The sequence below is a fragment of the Pseudophryne corroboree genome, chromosome 7 (assembly GCF_028390025.1).
Source record: "Pseudophryne corroboree isolate aPseCor3 chromosome 7, aPseCor3.hap2, whole genome shotgun sequence".
NCBI classification, from domain to species: Eukaryota; Metazoa; Chordata; class Amphibia; order Anura; family Myobatrachidae; genus Pseudophryne; species Pseudophryne corroboree.
In genome coordinates, this window is record NC_086450.1 from 18,717,394 (window position 1) to 18,744,291 (window position 26,898).

The 26,898-nt window shown below is 43.9% G+C and overlaps 1 protein-coding gene and 1 pseudogene across 1 annotated transcript in view; both read right to left on the reverse strand.

The window, feature by feature from the left end:
• Window positions 1-4,205: 4,205 nt before the first annotated feature.
• LOC134946254 (5S ribosomal RNA) lies at window positions 4,206-4,324 on the reverse strand (annotated as a pseudogene).
• A 5,264-nt stretch (window positions 4,325-9,588) lies between these two features.
• LOC134943272 (carboxypeptidase O-like) overlaps window positions 9,589-26,898 on the reverse strand; it is a 37,304-nt gene continuing 19,994 nt past the window's right edge. Inside the window, exons 7-11 of the mRNA XM_063932212.1 lie at window positions 26,636-26,746; window positions 26,121-26,211; window positions 23,679-23,881; window positions 14,828-14,912; window positions 9,589-11,756 (exon numbers count right to left, since the gene is read on the reverse strand). Coding sequence (XP_063788282.1) covers window positions 11,503-11,756; window positions 14,828-14,912; window positions 23,679-23,881; window positions 26,121-26,211; window positions 26,636-26,746 — 744 coding nt within the window. The 3' untranslated portion in view covers window positions 9,589-11,502. The remainder of the gene's footprint in view (window positions 11,757-14,827; window positions 14,913-23,678; window positions 23,882-26,120; window positions 26,212-26,635; window positions 26,747-26,898) is intronic.

Here is a 26,898-nt window from a genome sequence, read left to right on the forward strand (position 1 = left end):
TTTGCAGGAAATGCAGGAATCGACCGAGTTGAAATTTCTTCGTGGGGCCTTCCTGGCCTCACACCACGCAACATATTTTCGCCACATGTGGTGATAATGTTGTGCGGTCACCTCCTTCCTGGCTTTGACCAGGGTAGGAATGACCTCTTCCGGAATGCCCTTTTCCCTTAGGATCCGGCGTTCCACCGCCATGCCGTCAAACGCAGCCGCGGTAAGTCTTGGAACAGACATGGTACTTGCTGAAGCAAGTCCCTTCTTAGCGGCAGAGGCCATGAGTCCTCTGTGAGCATTTCTTGAAGTTCCGGGTACCAAGTCCTTCTTGGCCAATCCGGAGGCACGAGTATAGTTCTTACTCCTCTACGTCTTATAATTCTCAGTACCTTGGGTATGAGAAGCAGAGGAGGGAACACATACACCGACTGGTACACCCACTGTGTTACCAGAACGTCCACAGCTATTGCCTGAGGGTCTCTTGACCTGGCGCAATACCTGTCCATTTTTTTGTTCAGGCGGGACGCCATCATGTCCACCTTTGGTCTTTCCCAACGGTTCACAATCATGTGGAAGACTTCCCGATGAAGTCCCCACTCTCCCGGGTGGAGGTCGTGCCTGCTGAGGAAGTCTGCTTCCCAGTTGTCCACTCCCGGAATGAACACTGCTGACAGTGCTATCCCATGATTTTCCGCCCAGCGAAGAATCTTTGCAGTTTCTGCCATTTCCCTCCTGCTTCTTGTGCCGCCCTGTCTGTTTACGTGGGCGACTGCCGTGATGTTGTCCCACTGGATCAATACCGGCTGACCTTGAAGCAGAGGTCTTGCTAAGCTTAGAGCATTGTTTTATGTGGGAGAAGTCTCCAGACTTGATCACACTCCCTGGAAATTTTTTCCCTGTGAGACTGCTCCCCAGCCTCTCCGGCTGGCATCCGTGGTCACCAGGACCCAGTCCTGAATGCCGAATCTGCGGCCCTTTAGTAGATGAGCACTCTGCAGCCACCGCAGAAGAAACACCCTTGTCCTTGGAGACAGGGTTATCCGCTGATGCATCTGAAGATGCGATCCGGACCATTTTTCCAGCAGATCCCACTGAAAAGTTCTTGCGTGAAATCTGCCGAATGGAATCGCTTCGTAAGAAGCCACCATTTTTCCCAGGACCCTTGTGCAATGATGCACTGACACTTTTCCTGGTTTTAGGAGGTTCCTGACTAGCTCGGATAACTCCCTTGCTTTCTTCTCCGGGAGAAACACCCTTTTCTGGACTGTGTCCAGAATCATCCCTAGGAACAGCAAATTGTCGTCGGAAACAGCTGCGGTTTTGGAATATTTAGAATCCACCCATGCTGTCGTAGAACTACTTGAGATAGTGCTACTCCGACCTCCAAATGTTCTCTGGACCTTGCCCTTATCAGGATATCGTCCATTTTCTTTGAAGAAGAATCATCATTTCGGCCATTACCTTGGTAAAGACCCGGGGTGCCGTGGACAATCCAACCGGCATCGTCTGAAACTGATAGTGACAGTTCTGTACCACGAACCTGAGGTACCCTTGGTGAGAAGGGCAAATTGGGACATGGAGGAAGCATCCCTGATGTCCCGGGACACCATATAGTCCCCTTCTTCCTGGTTCGCTATCACTGCTCTGAGTGACTCCATCTTGATTTGAACCTTTGTATGTAAGTGTTCAAATATTTCAGATTTAGAATAGGTCTCACCGAGCCGTCTGGCTTCAGTACCACAATATAGTGTGGAATAATACCCCTTTCCTTGTTGTAGGAGGAGTACTTTGATTATCACCTGCTGGGAATACAGCTTGTGAATTGTTTCCAATACTGCCTCCCTGTCGGAGGGAGACGTTGGTAAAGCAGACTTCAGGAACCTGCGAGGGGGAGACGTCTCGAATTTCCAATCTGTACCCCTGGGATACTACTTGTAGGATCCAGGGGTCCTGTACGGCCCCAGCGTCATGCTGAGGACTTGGCAGAAGCGGTGGAGGGCTTCTGTTCCTGGGAATGGGCTGCCTGCTGCAGTCTTCTTCCCTTTCCTCTATCCCTGGGCAGATATGACTGGCCTTTTGCCCGCTTGCCCTTATGGGGACGAAAGGACTGAGGCTGAAAAGACGGTGTCTTTTTCTGCTGAGATGTGACTTAGGGTAAAAAAGGTGGATTTTCCAGCTGTTGCCGTGGCCACCAGGTCCGATGGACCGACCCCAAATAACTCCTCCCCTTTATACGGCAATACTTCCATGTGCCGTTTGGAATCTGCATCACCTGACCACTGTCGTGTCCATAAACATCTTCTGGCAGATATGGACATCGCACTTACTCTTGATGCCAGAGTGCAAATATCTCTCTGTGCTCTATAGTTAATCAAATACTGTCCCTGTCAAGGGTATCAATATTTTCAGTCAGGGAATCCGACCAAGCCACCCCAGCGCTGCACATCCAGGCTGAGGCGATAGCTGGTCGCAGTATAACACCAGTATGTGTGTATATACTTTTTAGGATATTTTCCCGCCTCCTATCAGCTGGCTCCTTGAGGGCGGCAGTATCTGGAGACGGTAACGCCACTTGTTTTGATAAGCGTGTGAGCGCCTTATCCACCCTAAGGGGTGTTTCCCAACGCGCCCTAACTTCTGGCGGGAAAGGGTATACCGCCAATAATTTTCTATCGGGGGAAACCCACGCATCATCACACACTTCATTTAATTTATCTGATTCAGGAAAAACTACATGTAGTTTTTTCACACCCACATAATACCCTTTTTTGTGGTACTTGTAGTATCAGAAATATGTAACACCTCCTTCATTGCCCTTAACATGTAACGTGTGGCCCTAAAGGAAAATACGTTTGTTTCTTCACCGTCGACACTGGAGTCAGTGTCCGTGTCTGTGTCTATGTCGACCGACTGAGGTAAATGGGCGTTTTAAAGCCCCTGACGGTGTTTGAGACGCCTGGACAGGTACTAATTTGTTTGCCGGCCGTCTCATGTCGTCAACCGACCTTGAAGCGTGTTGACATTATCACGTAATTCCTTAAATAAGCCATCCATTCCGTTGTCGACTCCCTAGAGAGTGACATCACCATTACAGGCAATTGCTCCGCCTCCTCACCAACATCGTCCTCATACATGTCGACACACACGTACCGACACACAGCACACACACAGGGAATGCTCTGATAGAGGACAGGACCCCACTAGCCCTTTGGGGAGACAGAGGGAGAGTTTGCCAGCACACACCAAAACGCTATAATTATACAGGGACAACCTTTATATAAGTGTTTTCCCTTATAGCATCTTAATATATAATCATATCGCCAAATAAGTGCCCCCCCCCTCTCTGTTTTAACCCTGTTTCTGTAGTGCAGTGCAGGGGAGAGCCTGGGAGCCTTCCCACCAGCAGTTCTGTGAGGGAAAATGGCGCTGTGTACTGAGGAGATAGGCCCCGCCCCCTATTCCGGCGGGCTCTTCTCCCGGTTTTTCTGAGACCTGGCAGGGGTGAAATACATCCATATAGCCTCAGGGACTATATGTGATGTATTCTTTTTAGCCAGAAAAGGTATTAACATTGCTGCCCAGGGCGCCCCCCCCAGCGCCCTGCACCCTCAGTGACCGTTGGTGTGAAGTGTGCTGAGAGCAATGGCGCACAGCTGCAGTGCTGTGCGCTACCTCATGAAGACTGAAAAGCCTTCAGCCGCCGGTTTCTGGACCTCTTCTTACTTCGGCATCTGCAAGGGGGTCGGCGGCGCGGCTCCGGTGACCCATCCAGGCTGTACCTGTGATCGTCCCTCTGGAGCTAGTGTCCAGTAGCCTAAGAAGCAAATCCATCCTGCACGCAGGTGAGTTCACTTCTTCTCCCCTAAGTCCCTCGTTGCAGTGAGCCTGTTGCCAGCAGGACTCACTGAAAATAAGAAAACTATCAAAACTTTTACTCTAAGCAGCTCTTTATGAGAGCCACCTAGATTGCACCCTTCTCGGCCGGGCACAAAAACCTAACTGAGGCTTGGAGGAGGGTCATAGGGGGAGGAGCCAGTGCACACCACCTGATCCTAAAGCTTTTACTTTTGTGCCCTGTCTCCTGCGGAGCCGCTATTCCCCATGGTCCTGACGGAGTCCCAGCATCCACTAGGACGTCAGAGAAATACAGATTAGAATTAGTGGTGATACTGCTGTTGGTGTTTTTTATCACATAAAGGAGGAAATTAATTCCTGATCTTCAACACCAGGTATTCGCAGGCAGTCGCCTATCCTGATACTAACCTGGCCCAACGCTGTTTAGCTTCCAAGATCGGACGAGATCGGGTGCTGACAGCGTGGTATGGTAGTAGAGATTTATATGTACGCCAATGAGAGTGCACTTATATAGGAAATAAGAAATTGAGAAAACAGAGAGGAGATGGAGAATAAGAAAAAGGTTGGTGAAAATATGTGGATCTGCTTTCCACGTTAGACCCGGTTCAAAGATTCCCACTGTTGTGGTACAATGTTCCGGGAATCATGAATGAGAGTCCACGAAATTAGTGAATAAAGAATATAATAATCAGTTAGTTAGATAACGCATATATTAGGTTAATAACTTTAGCAAGATAATACAAGGATTTTGCTACTACACGAAATGTAATTTCTGAAGACTAGATCTTCCAATAGTAATGGCAAAAGATTCCCTGGTGTCTCACCCTTAAATGCTGGTGTGATTGAGAATCTTATTATAACATATACATGAAATTGTTAAAAAGATGGTGTGTCCCTTGACACAATAAGAAATATATGATATAATATAAACAGGTTCTAACAGTATTGGGTAGAATACAAATAAAGGCAACATATGTCAGTTATGTAATATAGATGATATGGGGCTTTGTAAATAAATTTCACAGGGCAAGGTTGTGATCATGCCAAGAGCATGAAAAAACACATGAAAGGACATGAAAAGGTTGTCCCTATATAGAAAGAAAAAATATATACTGCAAAAATGTAAGTGTTTACAAGAGGAAAAATGAATCTAAAAAAATATATTGATGCCAATCAATTGTTATGTATATGTAGAAGATAACAATAATAGTGACGCTGTCCTGGCCTCAGTTAGAAAAGAAATTGAATATTTAGCTCATATAAAGGAGAAACCCCTTGACAACAAAATAATCACACTGAAAAATAACATGTGTAATAAGGGAAAAAATTAATTAATATGAATCTCCCTAAATGGAATGTTGCTATCTGTGGCATAAGTCCACAAGATAGTGGGGGCTTACGAATCTCCAATCAGTCAGAAAGCCAGGGAAGCTGAACAGGTGTATTAGGATAATGCCATGATGGGACTGTGTGGACGGAGCCACACGAGGGGGGGGGGGGGGGGGGCTAAACAGCGTTGGGCCAGGTTAGTATCAGGATAGGCGACTGCCTGCGAATACCTGGTGTTGTAGATCAGGAATTAATTTTCTCATTTATGTGATAAAAAACACCAACAGCAGTATCACGACTAATTCTAATCTGTATTTCTCCATCACAGTGTTTACAACATTAACAGTTTTTTGACTATATTATGATGCCTGTAATTTTTGCCTGTAAATATGGCATTTATATGTAATTCAGGTGTATAATCCCTAGAGTGGTGACCGCTGATTGCCATTCTAGTTATTCATAGTCTATTTATTTGGACTTCCCTTATAAAAACTGTGTTTTGACCAACCCCCGGTTCCATCAATACAGAAACCTTGTACTGGTCAGGGGAAATGGGGGTATGACAATTCCATGTCTACAACCTTTCCAAATACTCTTTGAAATAAAGAGACCAGAACAATTTTAATATTTTTGCAAATTTGTTTCATAGATCTTTGGGAAGGGTATTTTCGTTTTAACAATGTTAATAAAAGTTATGTCTTTAGCATTTTCTAGATTTTCATACATTATCAACTTTTTTTCTCAAGAGTGCGCCCACACAAGAGCCTTCTGTTCTCTCCCATTGTAAGCCCATTATAGAAATGCCTATGCCACTAAAGCAGTAGAACAAACTGAGCATTCAGAACGTTTAGGGGTGTCCACGTTAGCTATGTGAGTCTGACATTTCTCACACTGTCCTCATAGAGAAACTTCTTTCACCTCCTTCCATCATTTCTGCACCATCTGCACATGTGGGGAGCAGTACAAGTAAAGATGGTGAGGATGACGGCATAATAGAAATTGAGGATTCATGTGTGGAAGTGGAACAGGATGAGGACAATATGTGTGCAAAATGACCGTAACTCCAAACTGAATGTTGATGATGATGTTTGTGTAAGTCAGCCACCAGTGGCTGCAGTTCTTGCCTGTGATAATAAGTAAGCCATTGTGAGGCCTGGGCAGAAGACCAAAAAAGCCACCTCTTGGGTGTAGGATCAGTTTTACCCAAATCTTGACAAAGTTTCTGAAGGCATCTGCTCCATTTGTGAAGACAAAGTTAGTAGAGGTAGGGACGTTAGCCATCTAGGCAACTCCTCCATCTTATGTCATTTGCGGCGAGTTCATAAAATTTATTGCACAAGATTATAATGTAATTAACACCCTCATCATCAACCTCCTCATTAGTGGTCGGAGCTAGTCCTTCCAAAAAAATGTTTTGTGGGAGCCCAAACAAAGCATGTACTGTAATTCAGCCACAAAAGTCTCACTCCCTGTCACTGAAGTGCTTGGTTTGTTAAACGGTGCATGTCCTTTTTAATAACCAACATAAGGGTGGGGAGGGGAAGAACAATTCCATCTTGCACCACTTTTCATTTCTGCCACTGCTGTGTGGCAATATTTCATAGATGTGCTATAAACTGCCATGTGTTTTTGCTGCTTCTCTGTCACTTAGTAACCAGCCGGCTCGATGCAGTCTTTGGCCTAAAGTGGATGAAAACAATATTGTGAGCTGTGAGGTAGTCAAAGGTGACTGGAAGTAAGTGGAAATGAATGTTATTGAGGTCAATAACACTGTAGGAACAAACCAGGCCCAGATTTTTGCTGTTTGTATGATTTATTTTGGCAAAAATACAGATCCAAAACCGAAACACACAAGAGAGCAGTTCTGGCAAAACCAAATACAGATCCAAAACATGAGAGAGCTATAGATCCAACAACAAATCCAAATAATGAGGGTCGGCGCACATCTCTACTTTTGGATAATATCAATGCTTAAAGTGGTCCTAGAGAGGTGGTGGAACTCATATTCCCACGTGGTCTCAAAAAGAAAGGGGCATGGTCACCCAATAGTATCCCCCAATTCAAATTACGTTGCACAGTAGCACAATTTATTCATATTACACCACATAGTAGTGTTCCTTATACATGTTATGAGACACATTAGTGCCCCTTATACACAAAGCCCACAGTAGTAGCACCCCAAATACACATAATGCCCACAGTAATAGTGCCCCTTATACAATGCCCACAGTAGTAGTGCCCCTTATGCAATGCCCACTGTAGTGGTAGTGCCCACAGTGGTAGTGCCACTTATGTACAGCCCATAGTATTGGTGCCCTTTATGCAGTGTCCCCAGGATTAGTGCCTCTTATGTCCCCAGAAGTGGTGCCCCCTATGAAGTGCCACCTATGCAATGCCTTCATTAGTAGTGCCCCCAGTAGTAATGTCCCCATGTAGTATTGCCCCCAATAAATATGCCACCTGTAGTTATGACCCCAGTAGTTATGACCCCTGTAGGTATGCCCCCTGTAGATATGCCCCCTGTAGATATGCCCCCAGTAGAAGGTGGATGAACACCGAAACAGCTGTCGGGCTGGAGAGGATAAGATGTCATAAATGTTATAAATTGATCACAAGTACCCGTCCAGATCAAAAAGAGATCATTTAAGTATCTAGCATAGAATTTAATATTGCCAGACATCCTGACATCACTAAGGATCTCATCCTCCACATAACACATATATGAATTAGCGTACGATGGGGCCACACTGGACCCCATCGCACACCCAGAGGTCTGTAGATAGAACCTCCCATCATAAAAAAGTAATTCCAACAACTCAATAACCACATCAATATTAGGACCAATATATAAGGGGTTATCAGTGAGTAATCTAAGGACAGCAAAAAGACCATATGCAATTGGAATAACTGTGTAGAGGATGGCTATATCAATACTACACACAAAAACTGTCCAGTGGGATATCCTTCAGCCAATTTATTTAAAAATTGTGTAGTATCCATGACGTGATTAAGATGCCCCACTACACAGGGTTGCAATAGTAAATCCATATACACTGAGGAATGTTGAAACAAGGAGCCTTAGGCACTAAAGATAGGACGACTTGGTGGACATCGACTGTCCGTCTGGACTTTGGGTAATGTACAAATCAATGGAGAAACTGGACATTTTGGGATCAATGCTTCACTCAAAGACTTCGATATAAAGCTATTTTTAACTGCCCTATCCAAACAATTGTATAAATCCTTTTTAAGGGACAAAGTAGGGTCACCGCTAAGCATCCTGCAAACCCCCACATCAGAGAGCTGTCTTTTGATTTCCCTTTTATACATATACATATCCTGTATCACAATTGCCCCGCATTTATCCGAGGGGCGAATTGTGATATTAGTGTATGTGGATAAAGTCTGGAGTGCATTAAACTCATCAATAGATATATCATTCTCCTTGGATTTAGCCTTAATAAATAAACCAAGTTCATTTACACTTTTGCTCAGCATACGTGAAAAGGTCTTTATTGACGAGCTATTAGAAATGGGGTTAAACGAGGATCTAGGTAATAAACTATATAATTGCGGTGGAATCTCCCTTTCTTTCGATACAGACTGTATTTGGGATTTACCACCTTTAAAATGTTCATGCAGTCTTAATTGCCTGTTAAGGCGGTATTTCTCGTTTTTTCTCTATAAAGCCATCAAGGTTGGAACAAAAGTTCACGGTCGGAACAAAAGAAAGGCCATGACTTAACACTTTCGAAGGGGAATCATAGCATGGGCGCTTTCTCTGGGATCAGTTTTGTCATGCCTCTGAGGCATGTACCTTATGTCCCTATTGGAAAAATGAGGGGGGTCTGGAACCAATTCTCTTTCTGGCACAGAGCTCCAAAAAGTCTGGTTTACGGTTCTGGTAAGATGAATCCCAATCTGCTTATGGATGTACCAAACAAATGGACATACTGTAGGTCCACTGGCTGTTAGTACCGGACAGGGAGTATGCTAGGACATGATATGAGGACTGAGGACACAGTTCATGGTTCTGTCTATGCTTAAAACAAGTAAATTAAATGTCTGTGCGGAGGAGCCCTTAACATTGTGGGAAGCCTCAAATAAGTATGTCAATCTTTTTAAGAAAGCAAATCCTTCTGCAACGCCCCCCCCCCCCCCCCCAATCCCCTTTAACCTACAAAGGGACTCTAGGTTACCGATTACCTTGTTGTCCAACGGGTACCCACCCATAGCCTCCAATTCAGGGGGTACTTTGACCTATCAGTATCTCCAATCCAAGTATCGGTAGGTGGTAATGTAATATGGACCCACTTGGGACAGCCCAATCCAGTGTTACACCAAACCCCCTTACACTTTGTAATAGGTAGCGCATATGACATAATACTGAAAAACTAACAACCAATCTGAATCCACATTCTTCAATGAGTAAAGTTTAATGCTTAGTTTAGTCCATAAAGATTTCTATGGCAACAATTTCATATATAGTTAGAGATGTAACGGTCTAATACATATATGTAACATATCAACAAGATTTAGGGGTTTATTTACTAAGCCTTAGATGGAGATAAAGTGGACGGAGTTACAGTACTAACCAACCAGCTCCTAACTGTCACTTTTCAAACACAGCCTGTCACATGGCAGTTTGGAGCTGATTCGCTGGTACTTTATCTCCGTCCACTTTATCTCCATATCTCCATCTAAGGCTTGGTAAATAGACTCTTTAGTCTCACCCCAACCACACTGCTGAAAGCTCTGTACAAACCCCAGATCCCGAGTCACATGACCCCTCTGTCACCTATCATGAACAGCTCTTTTCCCACCAAAAACTCCGGCAGTTACCTCACAGACAGTGATTGACAGGTGGGGGGTGCACACGAGCCCTTTTAGAGCTTTCTACCAGCACATTAACCCATTAGAAGCCCCGTGAAGCCCTACAGTCAGCATTAAATGCATTTAAAACTACATTCACATCGCTGTAAATAAATTTAGGCACTTCAACATGTAATTTTCAGCATAGATATATGAACCACGTTAACCCTTTCCCTCACTCTATACCTATTTAAGAGTAAATGTATGTTGCTTACAATATTTACCTCATAAATGGCATTCTTAGTGTAAATATATGAATTAAAAAATATTTTTACATTTTAGATATATGTATAAACTACTCATTTCACATACTGTATCTGTAAATATGTGAATTTATCACAGAGAAAAGAGAGTGTAAATGAGGTTTGTGGAAGTGGAGGTGGTGGTCTATGGGAAGCAACCCAAAGATAAATACAGACAGGAAAAGGAGGCATATCTATGGATGAGGTTAAAGATGTCACTGAGTCCAGAGACGTGAAAACTGGACAGCTCAGGATATTGGGGGTCATTCCGAGTTGATCGCTCTCTAGCAGTTTTTAGCAGCCGTGTAAACGCTATGCTGCCTCCCACGGGGGAGTGTATTTTCTCTTCGCAGAAGTGTGAACGCCTGTGCAGCAGAGCGCCTGCAAAATCTTTTTGTGCAAAACAAGACCAGCCCTGTAGTTACTCTTCATGTGCGTTGATTCTAACGACGGAGGGACGGCTTTTGACGTCACACACCCGCCCAGCGAACCCCCAGCCACGCCTGCGTTTTTTCTGCCACGTCTGCGTTTTTCTAAGCACTCCCTGAAAATGGTCAGTTGACACCCAGAAACGCCCACTTCATGTCAATCTTCCTGCGTTCGGCCGTGCGACTGGAATGTTCGTTACAAACCACGATGCTCATTGTACTCCAGGGATCTGTGATACGTGCAAGGGTCAGGGTGGACAGGACAAGAGTTCAGAAATTCTTATCTCCAGGTAAAGGGTCAGGATAGGCCTCAATAGGCAACTTTTAGGCTTAGATCTGGATTGGCTAAAAATCTTGGGTGCGCTCTCCTCGAAAACTACTATAAATATTAGGCCTATTGCCCTGACTGGGAGATTTTGACTCCACCCGCCCGGGCCTGCTGACCTGTATTGGGGAGCATTGAGCGCCAATGATTGTGTTATTCAATGCGTGTTGCTGTCCCGTTAGTTTTTTTTTCCCCTTTTTTCGCCACCACGCTAGCATCTTCATAAAAATAATAGATCATATGTCAAAATAAATGTGTCCCAATTTGAAACTCCAACTCCAGTTATAATGTGTTGTTATATTATGAGATAAGTCTTTTTTGCTACGTTTAATTATTAAAGGGAGCTTAATGACAGATTTGAACCCTTAGGGAGTTTAAGTAAAACATTGTCTTTTACATGTTTCTGTTTAGCCGGTAACTACAAACAGCATAATCCACATATGAGTTATTACTACTATTATTAAAATAATAAATAAATTGGGCTTAAATAAAGCCACAAAGTGGCCAACAACATATTTGCTGCATTGGGAAAATGTTTTTCATTGATGTAGTCGACAATGTACAAAATTCCAGCTGTGGTCTCCTCACACGTAGGTCTGATCTGCTCTTCAGGAAGTATAAATCCATATGTACCATTATCTCTAAGCTCAAACGTGTATGCTAGATCAATTCCCAGATCGGCAGCCCAATCCTGTGAGGAGCCAGAAGTGCTATCTGTCAATGAAAATAAAACAGGTATTAGCAAGTAGTTTATTTTTCCCTTATAATTACTATAGATATCCCACATGTTTTGTTATTAATGCCTCACATACCCCCAATGCTGTGGTATAATTAATCTTTTTAATGTTTCGATTTTGTGCTCTACTGCGAGTTTTGGACCTACTGTACAGTAATTTCACTTTTGCAAATCTGGATGAACAATCCTCCAAAATCAAGAATGTCCCGTCAAAGTGGGGCAGTCAGAGGGTATTCATTTTGACTTTTTTGTAAAATTAATTTTACTGGAATATTTTTTTTACTGTGAGTGGATTCTGAATATAAAAGGAGTAAAGCTAGACTTTCTGTCACCCTGGGCAAAGACTCTGGTGCCCCCATGTAGATGGTAATAAACCTTTAGGGCCAGTTCTAGACCAAGTGGAGCCCAGGGCAAGAATTTCTTTTTGTGCTCCCCCTCTTATGGCCCCCATAGCTTTATAGACTCACTCACACTGCTTCCCCCTAAGATCACACTGCCCACACACACAGACCCCTACTCACAGATCACAATGCCCACTCTCCAGCTCCCCACACAAATAACATTACTTCCACACAGGTTCCCTGTACACATCACACTGCCCCATCACAGATCACGCTACCTCCACACAGCCTGTGCAATAAGGTCACAATAGGGCATCCCCCCAGCAACAAAACATGGTTTAACCGACTTCCTTTAGGATCTTTCTTTTTCATTCAGTAACATAATCTATTCACAAGAAATAGCTACAGTACAACACTGGAAGCAACATAAACTGGAATTATCAGGTTGTGATTGTATCCTTTAGTTATAAATCTTTACTGTTATCCATGATCTCCTCCAATCTGGTTTATGCCCCCTCCACTCCACTGAAACTGTCCTGGCCAAAGTCACCAACAATCTTTTCTCTGCCAAATTCAGGGGCCGCTTCTCTCTCCTCATCCTCCTTGACCAATCGGTGGCCTATGACACCATGCATCATCCTCTCCCACTGCACACCCTTCAGACCATTGGTCTCTCTGACACCGTTCTTTCTTGGTTCTCCTCCTACCTCACCAACCACTCCTTCTCTGGTTCTACTTCTGCTTCCATCTTCCCCAATCCATCATTCCTGTTGGTATACCCCAGGGTTCTGTCCTTGGCCTTCTGCTCTTTCCTCTCTACACTTCCTCATTGGGTGAACTCATTGGCCTCCAGTATCAACTCTATCTCTCAAAGGTCTCCAGTTGCCTCTTTGTCATCCCCTCCTGGATGTCAGAGTGCTTTGTCAACATTGTCAAAACTGAATTCATCTTCTTCGCTTCTTCTAGAGTCTCCTCTTCTCCCAACCTCTCTATCACTGTCGATACCATTTCTATAACCTCTGTTCCCCAACGCCACTGATTGGGAGCCATTCTTGACTCTTCCCTTTCCTTCAACTGTCACATTCAAACAAATTCCCTATCCTATCTGTTCCAGCTCTGCAACATTGCTCACATCAGACCCTTCCTCTCCTAGGAAGTCACCAAAACCATTGTCCACACACTCATCCTTCTCCTAACTGGACTCTCCTCTGTCATCTTGCTCTCTACAATCTATACTTTAGCTAGACTTATCTTCCTCTCCTGCCACTCCACATTCACCAAGTCTTTCACTGACTCCCCTTCCCTTACAGAATCCTCTTCAAACTCCTCACCACCATGTACTAATCCTTCTCAAACTCCAATGCTCCCTACATCTCCATCCTGAGATCCATGCACATTCCCTCACACCTTCTTTGGTTTGCCAATGACGGTCACCTTTCCTCCTTTCTGGTTACCACATCTCACTCCAGAATCCAAGACTTTTCCTTTATCTATTACACCATCCATAGCCTGCATTGCTCCAAGCAGGCACTGAAAACCCATCTGTCCACCATTAAACCATATCACCACATAGTCTACCTCACCTTCTTGCACCCTCCAACTTTCCTACTATCACATCTTGCCCTTAGTTTTATACTGGCTCACTCCTAATGTCTTCCATTTGTCTCACCCTTTCCCTTTAAGATCCATGAGCAGGAGGGTCCTGTAATCTCCCTCTTGTTCTCATTTCCTACTTCGCTTACACACCAGCTACACTCTACACCTCCTCCTTGGGCTCTCTGCCTCCGGACTCCACTCCAAAGTTGTTTTCTGTTCTTTAGCCACATTAGAACTGTTCTCTGCACCTTAGCGTACAGGTTTCGGATTACTCTGAATATTTACATTGCACCCATTGCAACAGTGGCTGTATTGAGAGTAGTAGTGATATTTGTTACTTGTCTATGGCATTGTACAACTCTCTGTACTGTACTTTTTAACCCTGTACTGTATTATTGTTTTCCCTATGTATGGTGTTGCTGACCACTTATGGTGCCCTATAAATAAAGTTTATTATTGTTATTATTATTATTTTTATTAATAATAATCTTCTATATATACGAAAATATATATACGAAAGCCCTCACTCACTCACTCACTCACTCACTCACTCACTCACTCACTCATCACTAATTCTCTTACTTCCCGATATGTCAGGAAGATGAAATGTAACACAGGTATTCTTCTGGTGGGAAATAGGAAAACTACTTAATTAGAATTTTAATAAACCTCCCCTAAGGGGATGAACAGGGGGTTTACATAATGACGTCATTACCGATGTGTGGCTTGCATTGCGTGAACGATAACACCCAAACGGACAATCAGATCAAAATTTGGATTGCACCTCCAGTGTGTAGAATTTAATAAAACACAAAAATGTTCCTCTCACTTTTTACCGTATCTGCTACGGGGGCTCCTCGGGTAATGCCAAGAACCATGGATTAATATTTACTTAAATTAAGACGTCTCAAATTAACATCTCTATAGATTTATCTAATTTTTAACACTCATTTATATTTACAGCCATAAAAATCAGAAACTCCCGTGCGAAGAACGGGTAGAACAGCTAGTAATAATAATATAAGTACAAATACTACACAAAATAGTTAATATTTCAGGCTATAATAATATGTGTCCAGATTTATCATCATTATCTTGTTGTAGAAGCTTACACAGTAGTTTAGATGATGATCCAACTTTATATTGTGTACCATAAAGCTTCGCTATTTCGGTAGTGGCATTCAGCCCTACGGCCATCTGTAATAAATATTTGAAAATGAAAGATGGTTAATATATGATTTTGTCTTATACCTCAAAATAAATATCCTGTTGTTAGTGATCCCTTGGACAATGCAATTTGTTCTTTTGGTTTGGGACCAAGGGGGTTAGGTAGTACTGATGTCACCGCATTGAGTCTCCAGTATGGGGAAGTAACGTGGGAGGTAATCAGAAGTCAGTGTCGCAGACATAAGTAGGAGGTTGCTATTGTTCACCCAATGATATTTTGCGTTTAATGGGCTAATGTCTTAATCTCTCTAATCTAATCTCACCCATATACTGTGGTACATTGTATAATGCTTTAGTCTATCACATTTTCCTCTCTGTTCGCAAGTGTGAGGTTCATTTCATCCAAAAATCAAATATTTGGATACCACCTGTCTAAATTAGTTCAGAATACAGCATTCGCATAGGTATCCGGACTCCAGGTCGCCACCACTTAGGTCAACACCACGTAGGTCGACTCCAATTGGTCGACACACCTTAGGTCGACACCTGAAATAGGCCGACACGGACAATAAGTCATGAACAAGGTCGACGTGAGTTTTTCACATTTTTTCTTTACACTTTTTCATACTTTACGATCCACGTGGACTATAATTGGGAACAGTAACCTGTGCCGAGCGTAGTGGTAGCGGAACGAGGCACCTTGCATGAAGTTTGCTCGCCATGTGATGGGACACGGAGCAGTAATTGGGGTTCCCGGTCACATTACAGAGAAAACAACACCATTTAAAAAAAAAAAAAAAAACACCATGTCGACCTTTTTCAAAGTCGACATCGTTCATGTCGACGTATTTTCCATGCCGACCTTTTTCAGGTGTCGACCTAAGGTGTGTTGACCAATTGGTGTCGATCTAAGTGGTGTCGACCTAACTGGTGTCGACCCTGAGTCCCAGCCCCATTCGCATATTAAACAGCGCTGGAAGCACCATTCTGTGGCCCGGGAGGGTTGGGTATGTGTGACCGGTGAGGAGACCGCCGGTCACAACACTGACGCTGGGATCCCAGCTGTTAGATGGCCAGCGGGGGGGAGAGGATAGTGCAATGAAGCCCCTTGCGAGCTTACTGTGATCGCCGTGCAAGGGGCTCAGTGGCTCGCTGCACTTGCCACAGGTTCTTTTCCGACTCTATTAGTGTCGTGGAATAGTCCCTGTTGGTCGGCATGCCGACTAGCGGGATATTCAGGGTTCGGGATCCCAGTGTCGGTATTGTGACACCCAGGAGTGGGAATAGCTGTGGCGGCACTGCCGCTATCCTCATGGTCGGGATTCCGGCATTGGTATTTTGACCGCCGGGATTCCGACTGCGGGGATTCCAACTACATCCTGTTCAGAGGATGGGTGTGGATCATGAAATCGACAGTGTCTAGGTCAACAATGTTTACATTGACCACTATAGGTCGACAGTCACTAGGTCGACAGGGTCTGAAAGTCGACAGGGTTTCTACGTCGACATGTGCTTCGCTCGGCACAGATTACCGTTCCAATTGTAGTCCACTTGGATTGTTAAGTATGGAAAAGTTCAAAAAAAGAAAAAATTTGAAAAACTCATGTCGACCTTTTGACATGTCGACCTAGCCCATGTCGACCTAGAAACCCTGTCGACCTTCAGAAACTGTCGACCTTGTGACTGTTGACCTATAGTGGTCGACCTAAACACTGTCGACCTAGACAGTCTCGATCTTCAGACCGGATCCCCAGAGGGTAGAGCCTGGTCACGCACACATTAATCAGGTTGAAGCCCCAGAATGCAGCGTGTTCAGGCTGGTAGTGGCCCTATTGCTGCAACCCTCTTAGCGACACCTGGAACGATCACTTGTTCCTGGTTCCTAATAAGTTAAAAGTGCAGTAAGGGGAAGATGTATCAAACCTTGGAGTGAGATAGAGTGGAGAAAGATAAAATATCAACTAGAGATGTGCGGCGGGCGCTTTTCCTGTTTTGTGTTTTGGTTCTGTTTCCATGCTCGTGTTTTGGATCTGGATTGGTTTTGCCAAAACAACCCTTTCGTGTTTTGGTTTTGGATCTGGATGATTTTTGAAAAAAACATAAAAACAGCTAAAATCATAGAATTTGGGGTAATTTTGATCCTATAGTATTATTAACCTCAATAGCAATCATTTCTACTCATGTCCAGTCTATTCTGAACACCTCACAATATTGTTTTTAGGCCTAAAAGTTGCACCGATGTGGCTGTATGACTAAGCTAAGCGACACAAATGTGCAGCACAAACACCTGGCCCATCTAGGAGTGGCACTGCAGTTACAGACAGGATGGCACTTAAAAAAACTAGTCCCCAAACAGCACATGATGCAAAGAAGAAAAAGAGGTGCAATGAGGTAGCTGTGTAACTAAGTTAAGCGACCCAAGTGCGCGGCACAAACAACATGGAACGTGCTGGAATTTGGCCAGATGTAATACACACACAATATTGGTGGCACAGGAGAGCGTACCCCTAAACTAAACACACACACGGCAAAGCCTGTAAAATGAATTTGGATAATAATAACCCTATTATTTGGCGCTATTATAATAACATGCAGCACAGGCGAGCGTACCCCTACACCACACAGGGCAAACCCTGTACAAAATTATTTGGATAATAATATAAGTAATGTATATAACCCTTTTATTTGGAGTAAATAATGTACCGCACAGGACACCACCACTGGACTTATGGCAACACAAGATATCACCACTGGACGGATGCAGCACAATACAGCACCACTGGTCTGGACTTATACGGCAGTACCACTGGATTTATACGGCAGTACCCCTGGACTTATACAGCAGTACCCCTGGAGTTATACGGCAGTATCAGACAGGATGGCACTTTAAAAAACTAGGCCCCAAACAGCACATGATGCAAAGAAGAAAAAGAGGTGCAAGAAGGAATTGTCCTTGGGCCCTCCCACCCACCTTTATGTTGTATAAACAGGACATGCACACTTTAACAAACCAATAATTTCAGTGACAGGGTCTGCCACACGACTGAAATGACTGGTTTGTTTGGGCCCCCACCAAAAAAGAAGCAATCTCTCCTTGCACAAACTGGCTCTACAGATGCAAGATGTCGACCTCATCCTCATCCTCCGATTCCTCACCCCTTTCACTGTGTACATCCCCCTCCTCACAGAGTATTAATTCGTCCCCAATGGAATCCACCATCACAGGTCCCTGTGTACTTTCTGTAGGCAATTGCTGGTAACGGTCTTCCCAGAGGAATTCATAATTCATTTTGATGAACATCATCTTCTGCACATTTTGTGGAAGTAACCTCCTACGCTGATCGCTGACAAGGTTACCGACTGCACTAAACACTCTTTCGGAGTACACACTGGATGGGGGCAACTTAGGTAAAATAAAGCCAGTTTGCGCAAGGGCATCCAAATTGCATCTTTTTCCTGCCAGTATACATACAGACTGTTTGACATGCCTACTTGGATGCGGTCACTCATATAATCCTCCAACATTCTTTCAATGGTGACAGAATCATATACAGTGACAGTAGACATGTCAGTAATCGTTGGCAAGTCCTTCAGTCCGGACCAGATGTTAGCACTCACTCCTGACTGCCCTGTATCACCACTAGCGGGTGGGCTAGGAAATGTTATCCTTTTCCTTGCAGCCCCAATTGTGGGACAAAGTGAAGGAGGAGCTGTTGACAGGTCACGTTCCGCTTGAGTTGACAATTTTCTCACCAGCAGGTCTTTGAACCTCTGCAGACTTGTGTCTGCCAGAAAGAGATGCAACGTAGGCTTTAAACCTAGGATCAAGCACGGTGGCCAAAATGTAGTGCTCTGATTTCAACAGATTGACTACCCTTGAATCCTGGCAAAGCAAATGTAGGGCTCCATCCACAAGTCCCACATACGTTGCGGAATCGCTCCTTCTTAGCTCCTCCTTTAATTTCTCCAGCTGCTTCTGCAAAAGCCTGATTAGGGAAATGACCTGACTCAAGCTGGCAGTGTATGAACTGACTTCACGTGTGGCATGTTCAAATGGTTTGAGAACCTTGCACAAGATGGAAATCATTCTCCACTGCGCTTGAGTCAGGTGCATTCCCACTCCTTTTCCTATATCATAGGTGGATGTATAGGCCTGAATGGCCTTTTGCTGCTCCTCCATCCTCTGAAGCATAAAGAGTGTTGAATTCCACCTCTTTACCACCTCTTGCTTCAGGTGATGGCAGGGCAGGTTCAGGAGTGTTTGAAGGCGCTCCAGTCTTTGGCGCGTGGTGGCTGAATGTCGAAAGTGGCCCGAAATTTTTCAGGCCACGACAGCATCTCCTGCACACCCCTGTAATTTTTAAAAAATTCTGCACCACCAAATTAATTGTATGTGCAAAACATGGGATGTGCTGGAATTTGCCCAGATGAAATGCACACACAATATTGGTGGTGTTGTCTGATATCACAAATGCCCAGAAGAGTCTAATTGGGGAAAGCCATTGTGTGATGATGTCCCTCAGTTTCTGTAAGAGTTTGTCAGTGGTGTGCCTCTTACGGAAACCGGTGACACACAGTGTAGCTTGCCTAGGAACATTTGCGAGATGCTGCTACTGTGCCACTGCTGTTGTTGCTGCCGGAGGCAATGCATTTACCAAGTGGGCTGTCACAGTCATATAGTCCTTAGTCTGCCCTGTTCCACTTGTCCACATGTCCGTGGTTAAGTGGACAGTGGGTACAACTGCAGTTTTTAGGACACTGAGGACACTTTTTCTGATGTCTCTGTACATTCTCGGTATCGCCTGCCTAGGGAAGTGGAACCTAGATGGGATTTGGTACCGGTGACACACTACCTCAAACAATTCTCTAAGTCCCACTGAACTAAAGGCAGATACTGGCCGCACGTCTAACACCAGCATAGCTTTCATGGCCTCAGTTATCCGCTTTGCAGCAGGATGGCTGCTGTCATATTTCATCTTCCTCACAAAGGACTGTTGTACAGTCAATTGCTTAGTTGAAGTAGTACAAGTGGTCTTTCGACTTCCCCTCTGGGATGACGATCGACTCCCATCAGCAACAACAGCAGCGGCAGCAACAGCAGTAGTAGGCATACCACTCAAGGATCCTCCGGAGGAATCCTGGTTAGGAGAGGACTCCTCAGTCTTGCCAGTGACATGGCCTGCAGGACTACTGACGTTCCTGACTGAGCAGGAAGTTGATGTTGAGGGAGCTGGTGGTGTGGCTTGCAGGAGCTTGGGTACAACAGGAAGAAGGGATTTAGGTGTCAGTGGACTGCTTACGCTCTTACCCAAAGGTTCTGAACTTGACACTGACTTCTGATGAATGTGCTGCAGGTGACGTATAATGGAGGATTTTCCTAGGTGGTTAACGTCCTTACCCCTACTTATTACAGATTGACAGAGGCAACACATGGCTTGACACCTGTGGCTTTTTTGGTATTTTGCCCAGGCATCACAATGGGCTTCTTCATCCCATGGACAACATGTGTCTCCCCTGGTGCCTGATTTAAACAAACCACATCACCATTAGAAACCTCATTGTCAACTTCCTCCTCTGCGACAGCAACCCCATATCCTCATCGTGGTGTACTTCAACAGTGACATCTTCAATTTGAATATCAGAAACTGGAATGTGGGTGCTCCTTCCAGCACTTGCAGAGGGCATGCAAATGGTGGAAGGAGCCATCCTCTTCCCGTCCAGTGTTGGGAAGGTCAGGCATCGCAACCACTGACTCACTTGGACTCTCCTTGGAGATTTGTGATAACATCTTAGAACGCACAGTTCTTCGCTGTGCTTTTGCCCTTATCATTTTTCTAGTGGGAGGATGAGGGCTTCCATGTGAAGCTGAACCACTAGTCATGAACATAGACCAGGGCCTTAGCCGTTCCTTGCCACTCCGTGTCGTAAATGGCATATTGGCAAGTTTACGTTTCTCCTCAGACCATTTCAATTAATTTTTTGGGGTCTTTTTACTGAATTTTGGCTTTTTGAATTTTACATGCCCTCTACTATGACATTGGGCATTAGCCTTGGCAGACGACGTTGATGGCATTTCATCGTCTATGTCATGAGTAGTGGCAGCAGCTTCAGCACTATGAGGAAGTGGTTCTTGATCCTTCCCTATTTTATCCTCCAAATTTTTGTTCTCCATTATTTTTCTGGAGTTATATAACAATATACTGTACAGGAGAGTGTACCTCTACACCACACAGGGCAAACCCTGTGAAAATTATTTGGATTAAATATTAATAACGCCTTAATTTGGAGTAAATAATATACAGCACAGGACAGCACCACTGAACTTATATGGCAGCACCTCTAGACTGGACTTATACAGCAGTACAACTGGAATTATACGGCAGTACCACTGGAATTATACGGCAGTACCACTGGATTTATACGGCAGTACCACTGGAGTTATACGGCAGTATCACTGGACTGGATTTATACGGCAGTATCACTGGACATATACGCCAGTACCATTGGAACTATACACTAGGATCACTGGAATTATGCATAAGTATCACTGGAATTATACGACAGTACCACTGGATTTATACGGCAGTACTACTGGATTTATACAGCAGTACTACTGGATTTATACAGCAGTACCACTGGACTGGATTTATACGGCAGTATCACTGGATTTATACGCCAGTACCACTGGAATTATATGGCAGGATCATTGGAATTATACGCCAGTACCACTGGACTTATACGGCAGTTTTACTGGATTTATACGGCAGTACTACTGGATTTAAACGGCAGTACCACTGGACTGGATTTATACAGCAGTATCACTGGACTTATACGCCAGTACCACTGGAATTATATGGCAGGATCACTGGAATTATATGGCAGTACCACTGAAATTATACAGCAGTACCACTGGACTGATACGGCAGTACCACTGGACAGATACGGCAGTACCACTGGACTGATACGGCAGTACCACTGGACTGATACGGCAGTACCACTGGACTGATACGGCAGTACCACTGGACTGGATTTATATGGCAGTATCACTGGCATTATATGGCAGTATTACTGGAATTATACGGCAGTACCGCTGGACTTATACAGCAGTTCCACTGGACTGGACTTATACGCCAATACTACTGGAATTATACGGCAGTATCACTGGGCTTGATTTATACACCAGTACCACTGGATTTATACTGCAGTACCACTGAACATATACGGCAGTATCACTGGAATTATATGGCAGTACCACTGGACATATACAGCAGTATCACAGGACTGGATTTATATGCCAGTACCGCTGGATTTATACGCCAGTACCACTGGAATTATACGGCAGTATCACTGGATTTATACGGCAATACTGCTGGACATATACAGTAGTATCACTGGACATATACGGTAGCACAGGGACACCACCACTGGACTGATGCAGCACAACACAGGACCACTGCACTGGACTAATACAGCTACACTGAACATATGGCAGCAGAGGACACCACCACTGTACTGATGCAGGATAATACAGCACCACTGCAATGGACTGGACTTATACAGGAGCACTGGACATATGGCAGCAGAGGACACCACCACTGTGACTGACTGATGCAGCACAAGACACCACCACTGTACTGATGCAGCACAACACAGCACCACTGCACTGGACTTATACAGCTACACTGGACATATGGCAGCAGAGGACACCACCACTGTGACTGGACTTATGCAGCACAAGACACTACCACTGTACTGATGCAGCACAACACAGCACCACTGGACTGGACTTATACAGCAGCTGCAGCACTGGACATATGGCAGCAGAGGACACCACCACCATGACTGGACTGATGCAGCACAAGACCCCACCACTGTAGTGATGCAGCACAACACAGCACCACTGCACTGGACTTATACAGCTACACTGGACATATGGCAACAGAGGACACCACCACTGTGACTGACTGATGCAGCACAAGACACCACCACTGTACTGATGCAGCACAACACAGCACCACTGCACTGGACTTATACAGCTACACTGGACATATGGCAGCAGAGGACACCACCACTGTGACTGGACTTATGCAGCACAAGACACTACCACTGTACTGATGCAGCACAACACAGCACCACTGGACTGGACTTATACAGCAGCTGCAGCACTGGACATATGGCAGCAGAGGACACCACCACCATGACTGGACTGATGCAGCACAAGACACCACCACTGTAGTGATGCAGCACAACACAGCACCACTGCACTGGACTTATACAGCTACACTGGACATATGGCAACAGAGGACACCACCACTGTGACTGGACTGATGCAGCATAAGACACTACACTGGATGGAGCAGCACAAGACAGCACTGAAACGTCCTCTCATTACACTTTCCAATTTCCAGAGTGAAAATGGCGGCGACGCGCGACTCCTTATACGGAATCCAAACCCCACGAGAATCCGACAGCTGGATGATGACGTTTTGCCTCATTTTGGTTTCCGAGTCAGGCGGGAAAACCTGAGCCGGCTAGGATCCGGGCTCGGGTAGTGAAATTCAGTAGGGTTCGGTTCTCAGAGAACCGAACCCGCTCATCTCTAGTATCAACCAACCAGCTCCTGTCATTTTCAAACACAGCCTGCAGAAATACATTTAGGAGCTATTTGGTTGGTATTTTACTCTCTCTCCACTTTATCTCCTCCAATGTTTGATACATGTCTCCCACACAGTGAATTCCACCAGTTATGCAATGGTCAAAAGAGAGTCTTTGATAAAAACCTATTTGGCAACTTACCAGTTCATCATGGTTGGCTGAAGCATTTGTGGTGTAGCCGTAGGGAAGGAGAATGAGTTGGCTGTATGAGTGAATTGTCAGGAAACATAAGATATCAGATTTAAGACTGCTCAGCAGCTGAGACACAGCTTGGACCTCCGGTTCTGAGGCTGGGCCAGTTCCACAGAATCTGATGGCGCTACAGTTATTGGATGCGCCAATTGCTAAAAGGAAAGATGTACAAAATGGTTAGCCGGATACATTACAATTCATTTCATACAAGGACCAAATACAATTGGTATACTTAATAAGGCTATAGATGGAGCAAAATCGACAATGTGTCACTATAATTCATAAAGTAACATTTGGGATTTATTAAAATAGCAAGACAAGTCCAGACTATGGAAGGTGGGCATTTGCCTAGGGTCCGTCCATAGTTCCAGATACAGGTGTGACCACATTCAAAGATAAAGTCTAGATTATTTTTTTTGAATTTGTTACTTTGCAGGTTTATATTACATAACACAAAGGATTGTTTCTAAATCCAGCTAAGTGCTTGGCTAGAGATTGTCTTTTGGTCAGAACTCAATGGACCCATCCTTAGATCAACCATTGTACCAGAATGATGAGACAGAATGATTCTGCTGCATTTGGACTATTTATTCAAGGTTTGAAAAAAAATGTGTTTTTAGTTTAAAATCTATTCTCTGTAAATCAATTTACATTATTGCCAACTTGAAGTGTTGAAAACCTTTTCCATAAAATTATTTGAAACACACATAGGACCCCGTTCTGAGATGGAGGAGTACTCAAGTTGTAGCTCATTTTGGCCACAACTTGCTCTTATTTTTTTTTTGTAATCTCTTTGTTTATAAGAGCGAAAGGCAAAAATGTACAACAATCACATAGCAAGAAAGTGTCAGAATGCAATAAGATAAACTAATACATTTTATAATTTGCGAATTAGAAATACAATAATGATGTGCTAAATCCATTTCAATTGTACAACTTATTTGTGTTTCATATAGTATAGAATGTTACATCAATAAAACAACACAAGGGGGAGGGGGGAGGGGGAGAAGGCAATTACTACTACAAAGTGTATTAAACAAGGTGTTGAGATATAAATAGAAACCCAAGTATCAAACCGGGAGCGTCCAGTAACACTACAAGGTAAAGGGGATATGTATATGGAAGTAGAGGTACCAGAAACTCCAAATATCATGAAATGTATCCACAGAGTTGTGGTTCAGGGTGGTAATGTACTCCATTGCAGCGGCATACCAAATTATGTTGGGTACCACGTGTAAGGAAGGAGCCGCAGGTTGGTTCCTTTGTGCAGCAATTAAAAGTTTAGCAGCATTAAAAATGTGGCTACAAAGTTTACTCAAGGGCTTTGAGACCCATTTCAATGGTTTACAAAGCAGGACGTGTAATGGGATCTTTTGCGGGAGATACTGTATATTGAGAATATTACCTATAAGAGAAAGAATTTCATTCCAATAGGTTGTAATCAAAGGACAATCCCACCAGACATGCAGAAATGAGCCACTGTGCCCTCAGTATCTCCAACATAAGTCTGAAGATGTTGGGAAATGATACCATGTACCATGGTGAGTACATGTTGTATGCATTTTCCGTTAAGTTGGTATTGATAGATGTTTTGGAAACCCAACATCTGATTCTTGACCAATCGTCTTTTTCCAGGCTTATCCCCAAATCTTGTTCCCCGGCCTGTACAAAGGATTCTTTGAATTCAGAAGACAAATTGGCCAAAAGAGAGTACAGAACAAAGATATCGCCCTGGGTCGTAAACACACAGGCCTTCAAAAGGGTTGCATTTTCTGAATTTGCCAGATTTAGGTAAGGAATGTACAAAATTGGAAATTTGCAAGTAATCAAAGTGACGAGTGGTCTGCATGCAGTATCTCTCACAAAGTGCTGCATAATTTAGGGGGGGGGGGGGGCAAAGTCTTCATATATGGGTAAAAATCTAGTTATCCCCACTGTGGTCCAGGGGTATCTATATTAGGTCATAAAACCCATTGGGAAGTGGAGATGATGCCAGAGGGGAGTCAGGGGGGAAGGATAAGATGTAAAATCCAATTTCTTGTTTAGACTATCCCACATCTTCAGGACAGATTGGACACAGGGAGCATTGTGAACCAAGGCTGGTCTCATATGAGGAGGGAAGCAATGGGAGAAACCTAATCAACTAGTGATCAATCAGATCTCTTTCCAAGGGAAACCATTTCCTACAACCCTCAGGCGCATGACAGGCCATAATATGGCTCAACTGTGCGGCCTGAAAGCTCCTCTTTTATTTTTAATGCACATGTTTTGAGCTATGCGTCTTTTTTCCCAGGCAACTGGTTCTCTAGGATGAAGGAGTTGCAGGGGGAGTGATTTTTTTTGTACTTCCACATACTGTAGGCAAAACATTGTCTTATGTCATGAACTTACTGCACCACTTTGTGTCAAAGTTTCTGTTTAGATCAACCCCGTAGCAAGTTCCATTGTTATGCGGTGAGCGCGATTTTCTCCAGAGACGTTCCTATAAATTAAATTCAAAATAAAGTAATGTATATGAATTAACTGTGGGTAGCCAAAAAACAATGAAAATTAATCACATAACAGTTCTAAAGGCCACTGGCTCATCTTGAGTTCATGTCTATGTTTAAAACAGCAATATCTCACCCCACAGCAGGTGACGTAGAGTTTACATGGATTCTATGTTTCTATGAATTTAAATACTGCATGTGCTAGATTTACAAAGTGGCGGTAAATATTGCAAGAAAGTTTAGACTAACAGCGTCACTGTGTCACCAAGATAAGGGATGGCTCCGTACTCTTCAGAGCGATGTGAAAACCAGAATTCTGGGAACAAATTGTTATCATCTTATTAAAGAATTTTTTAACAACTGTTAAATGTTAATGAATCTACATTAGTTATTGTTAGTTTCTTATTACATTCTTACCGTAGTCCAGGAATAAATAAATCCATCAATATTTAGGACAGGCAGAATATAGAAATCTATGTGTGTAAGTGCTTTGTGGATCACAGGGTTGCTGTTGTAATTTTCAAGAATCTGAAATGAAAAAAAAATCCAAATGTAAAGACGGACGTTTACCATTAGACGCTGTTTCCATACGTAATGTTACTTTTTTGTTCTCCAGAAATAGAGTCACGGGAATCTGTGGAGATGTGACTGTGGGGGTCATTCCGACATGATCGTAGCTG